At 43.8% G+C, this 10,938-nt stretch overlaps 1 protein-coding gene across 2 annotated transcripts in view; it reads left to right on the top strand.

Moving 5' to 3' along the window:
• The first annotated feature begins 4,591 nt into the window (after positions 1-4,591).
• Positions 4,592-10,938, top strand: part of dock1 (dedicator of cytokinesis 1) — a 350,480-nt gene continuing 344,133 nt past the window's right edge. For both annotated transcript variants that reach the window (XM_056297765.1, XM_056297766.1), the window contains exon 1: positions 4,592-4,714. In XM_056297765.1, coding sequence (XP_056153740.1) covers positions 4,672-4,714 — 43 coding nt within the window. In that variant the 5' untranslated portion in view covers positions 4,592-4,671. The remainder of the gene's footprint in view (positions 4,715-10,938) is intronic.

Raw genomic sequence — 10,938 nt, 5'->3', positions numbered from 1 at the left:
GGCACCGAGCTCGATCTGCGCTGCCACAGCTCTGAATGAGTCGTAAACCTTGTGTGAGAATGCGCGGGGTTCCTGCAGAGTAAGCTGTTTTCAGAGGATGCCAGAGCGCTGCCTTCTCCCCGGGCAACGGAGACTTGACTGCTAATGGCTTCTCTGTGGCTAGGCGTGTTTTTTTTTTTGTCTGCCTTGCTTGGCACTATGCACCATCACCTCCATCGCACACGCACAGCATTTCACCCTTTGGCTTCCAGAGCTTTCCCTGCATCTACAAACTCTTAGTCGAAATCAGACAGCCTGAGAGGATTTCAATGCCAAATCTGGGTGAATCACTCCACGGTCTATTAAAATCTCTCTCTCCATTTCTTTCCTTTCTTTTTTTTTAATGGCTGGTGCTCTTCCAGCAAACACTCAGGTTATTTGAACGAAATAGCTCTTTTCCTTGCCAAGTGACAAATCTCTGTCAGGCGCATACAGCCAAAAAAAAAAAGAAAAAAAGTTCTGACTAATGAAGTAGGACTTTGGCTTTGACGATCTAAAAAGTAAATGATTTAAGTTGAAATGTGGGTATGCAATTTTTTTTTTATATATTGAAATTTTTGATTGCGAAAATAAAACAGTGCAAATTCACAGGCAACAATCCGTACAGACTCATTCAGTCTTCTGTGATGTTAGGTGTGTCTTGATAACAAACTGAACCCTCTGTTAATCTGCTTGAATCATCATCATCATCATCACCAGAGTAAAGTCTGATTCTATCACAATAATGTCTGGTTCTATCGCTCTATCGCTCTATCTATCTATCTATCTATCTATCTATCTATCTATCTATCTATCTATCTATCTATCTATCTATCTATCTATCTATCTATCTATCTATCTATCTATCTATCTATCTATCTATCTATCTATCTATCTATCTATCTATCTATCTATCTATCTATCTATCATCATTATAGGGTGTTCAGCATCCTACCTGGCTGGCAGAGTTGTCAACATACTGCTTTTGGTTGCGGGTATCAGTCACCATCACTCTCCTTTGGATTGGCAACCAGCCAATCTTGACAGGAGCAAGAGAGCAGAGTTTCGCCTGCTCCTTCTCCGGGGCCTGGGTAATATGAACCCTCTCCAAACTCCCCCTGCGCCCCGGGACGGAGGAAAGCCCAGTTTGGATAGACTCCTGGCTTCCCCGTAAACTCTCACACAGGCTGGTGTTGCCACTTGAAGAGAAGTCCCTGCTGTAAAAGGAAGGAGCCCCGTGTTGTCTGAGCAAAGAGCCGGTCGGTTCTTTGTTGAGGGTCGACATAGAAGATGCCCGATCATAGAAAGATGGCACGCGACCGTGGTCTGCGTCTCTGCTATGCCCACCCTGCATTCTCTCTAGCTGCTGCAGCCAGCTGTCCATCTGGCCTCCTTCAATGGCACTTTGGGGGCGAGGGGCAAAACTTCTCCGAGAGACGCGAGGCACAACCTCCGGCTCGGACATCAGGCTTTCCCAGTAAGACTCATCCCCCGATCTCCTCCAGCTCCGAGGCCTGCCTAGGTGGGCAGCTGTCCCACGGAGAGTCATCCCTCCTTAGATCAGGTAACCACAGATGGCTCTCAGGTTTCAGTCTCCAATAAAGACCCTCTACCGCGCAGGTATTAATGAAAACCTCCAGGCTTAACCCTCCTTGTTACCATGAGACATGGGGAATTGCACTGTCAGGAGTAAGGCGCCTCAAGAATGCTACAGCTCAACAATGGTGAAGACCTGTAGAAACCAGAATGACATAAAAACATGTATCAGAGTCTAGTCACGAAAGAGAGGCATCTCAATTTAATATTATTTTCAGCCTTATTTTCTTATGCAAACTAACTAACTCCCAAAGTGCTGTTGCACAGCGCTGCAGATAGTAATACTCACGGTAAATCAAACATGCCCGGTGGACTTTTTCAAGTTTTAGCAAAGAAACCATGCACATATCAGATGGATGCAATTTTCCTTTGCCGTTGGTCTAAAGGAGCCCTCTCGCTATGTGTTGAAATAAACCAAGTGCCAGTGGGTAGATGCACGTCGTAATGTGAGGGACACTATGACCAACAATAGTTACTGAGCAGAGAGAGAGAGAGAGAGAGAGAGAGAGAGAGAGAGAGAGAGAGAGAGAGAGAGAGAGAGAGAGAGAGAGAGAGAGAGAGAGAGAGAGAGAGAGAGAGAGAGAGAGAGAGAGAGAGAGAGAGGCAGGAAGTGAAATGACAGTAGTATGTTGTACCACCAATCAGTACAAAAACAAAATAATTTACGATTATGAACGAAGAATCAGAAGTTTTGAGTGCATACCTGATATGACAACAGTCCAGCGATGAAGTTCAGTTTACCCAACAGGGATTATTTCTATTGGCCATCTGTTCTTTGGATATAATCGTACAGTAAGCAGCCTGCATTGACACGAGAGGAAGTTAGTACAGCAAATCAAACTTCCTAATAGCCAAGATTCCAGATAAAACGAGCAGATTATCCATGTTTATCGGTGACACAGTTGCTGCTTCAAAAGTTGTCTTTGTCCGTGATCCCCTGTTTTTGCTATTCCTTGTGATCTCGTGGTTGGTGGCTGATGATGCACTGCTATCCTTAAGCCCCCATTCAAGCCATGTGATTACAGCAAGACTGGCTGAAAAATAGCTCTGTGTCTGCTCGGATAAGTAACTGTGACCCGCATGATGTCCCCCAAGATTCAACACTGAATGGCTCTTACAAGGCTACACGTCTGGAGGCGAGACTCTGGCTTAAATGTTGTTGAGTTGAACTGAGATGTGCGTTTTGCTTAAAGCCCACATCACGGACACGCAAAGCAAACGCGGCTCCTTTGATGATTACTGAATATAGATGTTTGCCATGTCTCAGCGAAATAAGAAACAGTCTCCAAAACTCCCAGAAACGACGATAAACGACAAAACCATTTGCTTCAAGATGCACTCTCAAATTAAGTGTGGAGCTAAAATAAGTGTTGACAACCCACAGAAGAAATCCAGTGTGATGGTAACATATTGTTTTGCGTACACTGAGGGTTGGCATATATATATATATATATATATATATATATATATATATATATATATATATATATATATATATATATATATATATATATATATATATATATATATATATAGTGTAACGTGCATGGATAAGTAGACACGCTGGCTTGTGGGTCTGACACTTCAGTCGAGCGGTTAGCGATGTCTCCTGCGATGCGGGCGATACGGGTTCGCTTCCCGGCCGCGGCAGTTCCTGTGGTTGCGCTGTCCCCCGACTTCACTACTATTTTATATATATATATATACACACACACATAAGAAACAAAAACTCTTACGTTATAAAGTGGGAAGTCAAGAGGTTAGTTAGGTATGGGCCCCTTAGTTATGATAATGAAAACAACAGCGCCCTCTACCGGATAAATTTGAAAACTTCCCAGCAAATACATGTACAGGAAGCATTGAAAGCCAAGAGTGTTCTGAAAGCCAAGAGTTTGAGAAGGTTTTTTTTTTCTGTTCACGGTCTATTTGGGAAGTCAGATCTGCGAGGGCTGCGTGAATAAACATGAGCAGGTTGATCAGTAGGCCATGTGCTCGATTCACTCCTCTGATGTTGCTCTTTGCTTCCAGCTAAGAGGGACTCTTCTGCTTTACAGCAAACCTCTACAAAAGAACAGGGCACGTCTTCATTAGATAACTGCAACGGGAAATAGGTTGATGTTAGAGGAATGCTGTGTGTGTTTGTGTTTGTGTGTGGGGGGAGAGAGAGATACAGAGAGCGATAGAGAGAGAGTGTGTTGGGTGGTTTCCTGTCATTATAAATGTCTACATAATTTCTTTGTAATGCGTTTTTTTTCTGCAAGTTGACTTGGAGCAGAATACAAACGTACCTTTCACAGTTTCGTCACTGTAATGTTGTTTATTAAAGTCCCTGTTTATGACTAAGTGACTTTCCAGAAGAAAAAAAATAAAAGAAAAGACAAGAAAAGAAAAGAAAAGAAAAAAAACTGCGGAAATCACTGCAGGCTATTCTGCTTATTAATTTAGGGGGGGGGGGCAACACTTAAATAAATCGTTCATCAGTTATGTCACAGGGTGTAAATAATTCCTCGAAGATCCGCTTAGGTTTAACCTATTTTAAATAGACCTGACACAATATATTAGATCCATTGATAACAAATTGGAATCCTGATTTTAATAAAAAATAAATAAATCGTGGATTAGTAATTCCCTTTGTTTTTCCTATGAGTTTTCTGCTCCGTGCATTATTTCTCCGCAACAGATTCAACAGATTTTTCGACGTTGAGATTCTGTTCATGAACAAACTCCTGTTTGTAATTTTATGTTATTATTTCAATAATAATAAAAAAAGAAATAAAAACAAAAAAGCAACTGAAGTTGGCCTGGACGTTTTTACTTCGGGTAGTATCAACGCCTACTTGGTGACCTAATAAAAAAGTTTGCTGTTCCGTTCTTCCCCCTTGTGGAGCATCCTGTCAGTGGTGGAAAATGGCTGCTCGGTGTAGCTCTCCAAAGCTAAGAGAAAACTGAAGAATACATTTTTTTCTCCCCCCCCCCCAAAAAAAGAAAAAAAAAGTTGTCAGACCTGGACTTGCTCTAACAGACGCGACATCGACTCGGGAAATTTCGACACCGAGAATGTCTCGCTGGGTGCCCACTAAAAAGGAAAAGTATGGTGTTGGTGAGTAACACACGCAAGTTCGCATGGTACATGGTTAGCCCGTCCTAGCCGTAGCTTCCCTGCAGGAGATCTGTTCCAAGTTTTGGGAAATGACTTGATTACTGCGTCCGCTGTCTACTTTAAGCGATACACATGCGAAGGGGGGGGGGAGACGCCGTTTAACGTCGGCTCGGATTTTCCTGCATTTGGGAATGCAGATATCAGTGTGGGTTCGTTTTGCCTGCGTTTAAAAAAAAAAGAAATCCCTGCTTTTGTGTGTGCGTGCGTGCGCGCGCGCGCGCGGATTTGGGAATCGCGAGAGGCGCGCCTAGTTGCAACACGGTTTCCTGTGTTGTGGGGCCCTCGCTACAGACTGGCGATAGGCGAAATAACCAACCTGGGGAAACCGCGCCGTGTTACTGTCCATGCTCGTTGAACGCTTTCCTTACAGTTTTACTACCCGTCAACAGTTATTCGCTGATACCGCTTTAGTGGGTTTAGAAGCATGACAGATCTCATGGCCTTGCGCGCCAGGTCCCCATCTCGCCAACGCCCCCCCCCCCGTTTCGTTCACAGGATTAGTTTGTGTGTGACAGGATTTTGCCTCTTGATAGGCACCAAACTCGACCGTGTCCCCGTTGCGGTTCATTTGAGCGATTGTTAACTTTACATATCCTTCGCTTGGATGTTTACTGTTGATTTGTCGAGGCTTTCCAGTGGTGCTGCGTCTGTATGGACCGCTGAATGAACAGGCACACCGTGACACGCAGTTTTGTTGTCCCCCAGGTGAATGACGACGACAATCTGTCACCTTGGAAGTTCTCACAAAAATGAGGTCCTGAAGTGTTTGAGGGAGTGTTATTTGAAAATCAGAGCTGGTTTAGATAGTATACTTTACATTACCAAACCGGTCCAATGTGATGAGTCTTAAACATGGTATATTTTTTTTAATAGTTGTTAGCAGATATAATCAACATCATGTAAAAGCCCCCGTGATTATCACGAGAATAGGGGTGTGTGGTACTCAAACGTCACGGTTTGGTACGTTTTCGGTGCAGTGAAAAAAAGACATGCAAAACCTTAAATTCCTTTTTTAGTTATGACTTTAGCTTGTAAATATATAAACTTGTATAAACAGTGGCAAACTGGCCGTAATTTCCTGAACACTTAAGGAATGCACATAAAGGCACATATACTCTCTCTCCTTAAAAAACATACCTACGTCTAGGTATCGTTTAAGAAATAAATACGAGCGGGAACGTCGTACTGGGGCTCAGTCACTCCCAACATGTGTTTAAAACCTGTATTATCTACAATAGAGTGTGGTTACAGGTCCAATGGGATTAAAACACTTATGGCGTTTGTTATTGCTTTTGCCCGGTCTGAATTTGCAGCGAGAGGTTGCTTAAGTGCAACAGGCAGCAGTATTTGCACTCCTCTCTGTTTTTTTTCTTGTACCGGTGATATTCACATTTGGATGATGCCGGCTCAAACGAGTAATCATGTTCGCCTTACTGCCAGCAACATAACTGAATTCAGTTGAACAATGCCGGCATGCTGCCTTCGTCTTTATCCACTTATCTTTACCCATTTCTACTGTAGTTCACTGACAAACCGAAGGGTTCCCAAACAGGAGACCCGAAGGATACGGGAGGGTCCTCAAGCTCTGGCTTTGCGGTCGCCGTACTTAACGAGGCTGCGTCACTGAACATGTGCAAATTCATTTGCTAAGTTACAGCTCCGTTATGGCATCGAAAATGAATGAGTTTTCAATTTTAGTTCCACACACAGAAATGTAGAAGAGAGGGCACGCTGTGTCTTGTCAAGTACCACTTTATTTGCTAACATTTCGGTCAACTGACTTCGTAATGTGCGTGGTTAAAGATAGACCATATTCACTCGGGTCACAAAGCGCCAGACGTCCTGTACCGAAAGGTATGGTACAAATACGTGTACTGTTACACCCCTACGTGATAAGAATATCTCCCATATTGCCAAGCACTACTTGATAAGCGGTATCCCAGTGGTTAGCGCTGTTGCTTCACAGCAAGAAGGTCCTGGGTTTGAACCCCAGGCCGTCCAGGTCCTCTCTGTGCGGCGTTTGCATGTTCTCCCCGTGTCTGCGTGGGTTTCCTCCGGCCACTCCAGTTTCCTTCCACCATCAAAAAAGACATGCATGTTAGGGTTAATAATAGGGTTAATCTGTGCCCCCGAGCAAGGCAGTAGGAAGAAATAACTGGAGTTGGTCCCCAGGTGCCTACTGCTCCTAGCTACACAGCTAGGATGGGTTAAATGCAGAGTAAATTTCATTTGTATGTATGTACAAAAATGACTAATAAAGAGTATTCTAATAATAATACTAATAATAATCACTATGAATAATAATCAATAATCATTAATATCCCGTTGAAGAAGACATACATTTGAGGAATTTCTAGCTCTATGTATTATCGCTTGGTGTTTAGGTTCATTTGCCTAGAGTGTAATGTGGCTTCTAGATTTTACATAGAAGGAATTGGGTTATCTCCATTTGTGAGCGAGCATCCCACCACATCCAAACAGCTTCCCCTCCACGCCCAGCTGTGGGACTGAGAACCCATAGGTGCATTACATAGGTATGCAGGAACAAGTGCTCTCTATGAACCCGGAGGGTTACATCTAAGCTTGGTTTGTCATCACACGGTACAGTTTCCTGATCAGCTCTGTCATTTTCAAGCCAGTCCACACCCAACACAATTATGCTATTGTAGTCTGTACTAAGTCAAACGGTGTCTTCAGCAAATAAGGTTTGGAGTGGCACAGTGGTTTTGACGTGTAGCGGAGACATGTTTTACATAATTACAGTGGTGATGATTGCCAGGTTATAGACGGTCAGGTATCGGGTAATATCCAAGTAGTTGGGAAAGCTGCGGCTTTTAGAAAATCCCAGACAAAATTTTCACAGGGATCTATGAATCACATAGCAGATGAGTCATGGGTGAAAAGAGAAGCAACTAAGCAACTATGACATCACTAGTGCAGAAGTACACACACACACACACACACACACACACACACACACACACACACACACACACACACACACACACACACACACAGCAGTTTGAAAATATCCTGTGGTGACCAAGCAGCACTAAATGAGCACTCTGAGCTCTCGTGTGCTTGCAGCATCCGTCCGCTGTGGGACTATTTCAGTGTCATTGCAAGTTTGCAAGTCATGATATTATTTACTCATCTCATAATGGACCCGTGCCTGTATTGTCACGCATAGAAAAAAAAGTTTGTCTCCCCCAGCCTTTCCTCACAATTTTTGATAGTTAAGTGAAAACTGGGTGATCAGTTTGCTTGTGTGTGTGTGGGACATTGAGTGTAGCAGTGATGGTGCTTCTTGCCGTAGATAAAATTATACTTCTTCAGTTAATGAATTTGGATGGGTTTATTCTGGTTTGCATATTAGTTCTCGCCTGGTTCAGGGATGCTCTTTTGCATGGCAGCTTACATCATCGCTCTCAGGTCTGTTAGAGTAGCGAGAGAAAAATGAATAGAACTCGGTTGATGTGAAAACACTTGCTCGGGCAAGGGTGGGTATTTGGGCAGAGACACCTTAACTTCATTTGGGAACTCCTGTCCTTGATGTCTCAGGAATCCTCCATCCTACTGACAGCAAAAGTGCAGTTGTTTCTCCATTGCTTTTAACATAACTGTCTCCACCCTGGGACCTAAAATGAGCTTCCTTGTTGGGAATGTCCCCAGTTTTGCAGGAATCTCCAGAATGCCCATCATCCTGCCAAGCAGCCGGGATTTAATCAGGTTAGTTTAATGATGTGACACACGTATAAGGACAGGACTATTACCTACCGCTCAGCCTCAAGTGGAAGTTAAGGGTTAAACATAGGTCCAGATTTATTACCTGCACGATGTTTGCATCATATGAGCGTAAAGGCAGGTCAAATGATCCACTAGTCAACAAATCGTTCACATTTAATCTCTCTTGACACTTGAAACATTCTTGTTATGTAGTTATCTTGTCAGATGCCACAAGGCTAGCTGAAATCAAGGGAATTGGCGTCATTGGTGTTTTAAAGGTTGGGTACTCGCATGGTAGGTTAGAATTAACAGGGCTTTGGGGAAGTCCTGTTTTGTTTCGTTGTCTTCTAATTGTGGGATGAATTAAGGTGAAATCCCTTTTTGATGCTGATTTCAAGCGTTGTCTTCTGCATGCTGTTTAATCAAGATGCTGTGATTCCTTGAGAGACTTCTGAGGGTTGCAGCTCTGGAAAGCAAACCAGGGAACGTTTAGAAGCGGAGTTATTTTCTGGATGTGCATATTTCTGTTGAGACTTAAGTATAAACCTGCCTTCAGGCAAAGCGCACGCATGAGAAATCTTTTCCATCCCTCAGTGCTCCTCTTTTGTAATTTGCCATATATTATTAATTTAACATTATTCCGGCTCAGAATATAGGAAGTTCTATGACTACCCGAACTATATTTAGTTTATTTGTTATTTTTCCGAGCACAGAACCTGCTCTCTTATTCCCAGCTGCAGGTTTGGCCATTGCGGAAATGCCACTTCCTGTGGGTCAGTTAACATAGCTGCTTATCTAGTCAGCGGGACGAACGAGTGCTCACACAACAAATACTTGCACACATGCACACACACATATTTGTTTTTCTGTACTTGTGAGGACCCTCGTTGGCTACATTCATTCCTTAGCCCCTGCCCTAACCTTAACCCTAACCTTCAGATGTGCATGCCTAATCTTAGCCTTACTTTAACCCTAACCCTAATCCTATTTCTGACCTTCCAACTAAACCTAAATCCTAACCCTAAAGTAACCCCCTGAAGTAGTTGGGACCGGCCAAAATGTCCTCACTTTGCAAAAATGTCCCCACCATCAAGGCGGTAGTATACTCAGAATGAAGCAAAGCTTTTCCAACAAAATGACCCTACTCAAATAAGACAGACAGAAAGATGCGGTGTGATATGTTTGCGAAGGCTGGGTTCAATTAATGGTTTTCCTGATTCGACTCGATCTTTACCATAATGAGCTGATTATCGATTCATTTAATCCCAATGTCCCCCCCGTTGATAGACCTATGGAATTTACGGATTGGAAACTGCTTTGGGGTCAGTTCTTTTTTTTCACCCCAATTGCATCTGGACAATTACCTCATTCTTCCGAGCCACGCCGGTCACTGCTCCATCCCCTCTGCTGATCCGGGGAGGGCTGCAGACTACCACATGCCTCCTCCGATACATGTGGAGTCGCCAGCCGCTTCGTTTCACCTGACAGAGGAGTTTCGCCAGGGGGACGTAGTGCGTGGGAGGATCACGCTATCCCCCCCCCCAACAGGCGCCCTGACTGACCAGAGGAGGCGCTAGTGCAGCGACCAGGACACATCCCCACATCTGACTTCCTACCTGCAGACACGGCCAATTGTGTCAGTAGGGATGCCCAACTAAGCCAGAGGTAACACGTGGGGTTAATTCTTAATGTAAAAATTCTAATTTTTAACAATGCACCAGGTTAGAGGGTTCCTTATACAATTTACAGCAATCGTTCTCTGAGAATCGTGTTCATATCCAAGCAAAATTGGTGTTGTAACTCAAATATCCCTAACGTAATCCATATCGAATCGATTCGAGACCTTGTGAATCGGAATCGAGTCGGGAAATCAATGGCAATTCCCAGCCCTAATGTTTAGAAGGTGCTGTGATTGCAAGTACTTGGCCTACCAGTTCAGCAGCAGGTCATACACCCTCCCCCTGTCTGCAATAGGTCCGAATATCACTCGGTCGGTCGCCTGAAGGTTGATCGGCGGTGCCCAAAGTTCAACGTTGTTTTTCCGGTTCACTCCCTTGTTGTGGTCATAATAGCTACATCGCCACGGTAAGATGAATACTTTTGAGGGAAGAGTTGCAGAACTCGTGTGACGGCGTCCTCATCCGTACGAGCGATCAACCCGGAGATTTTTAAGACTGCAAAATGATGAAAAACGGAGTCAGTGCCAGTGTTTCTTTTTTGACAAGTTCTTAAGTTGTTTCAAGTATACTACCCGCCTTCGGGTTAAAAACTCAAAGTGGTCCTCATAAGTATTGCAGAACACACACTCACACACCCACTCACTCACTCAACACACCCACAGAGGTCTGGACCTTATCTTTAGTGTGGCTATCATAAACGTCAAGCTGGTATGTGTTTAAAGGGATAACATAGTGGGCTGTAGACGGTCCTCGTCTTGG

Source organism: Lampris incognitus, chromosome 17 (genome assembly GCF_029633865.1).
Source record: "Lampris incognitus isolate fLamInc1 chromosome 17, fLamInc1.hap2, whole genome shotgun sequence".
Taxonomy (NCBI): domain Eukaryota; kingdom Metazoa; phylum Chordata; class Actinopteri; order Lampriformes; family Lampridae; genus Lampris; species Lampris incognitus.
Note: the sequence above shows the minus strand (reverse complement) of the source record. Positions and strands in the feature narration are given on the sequence as shown.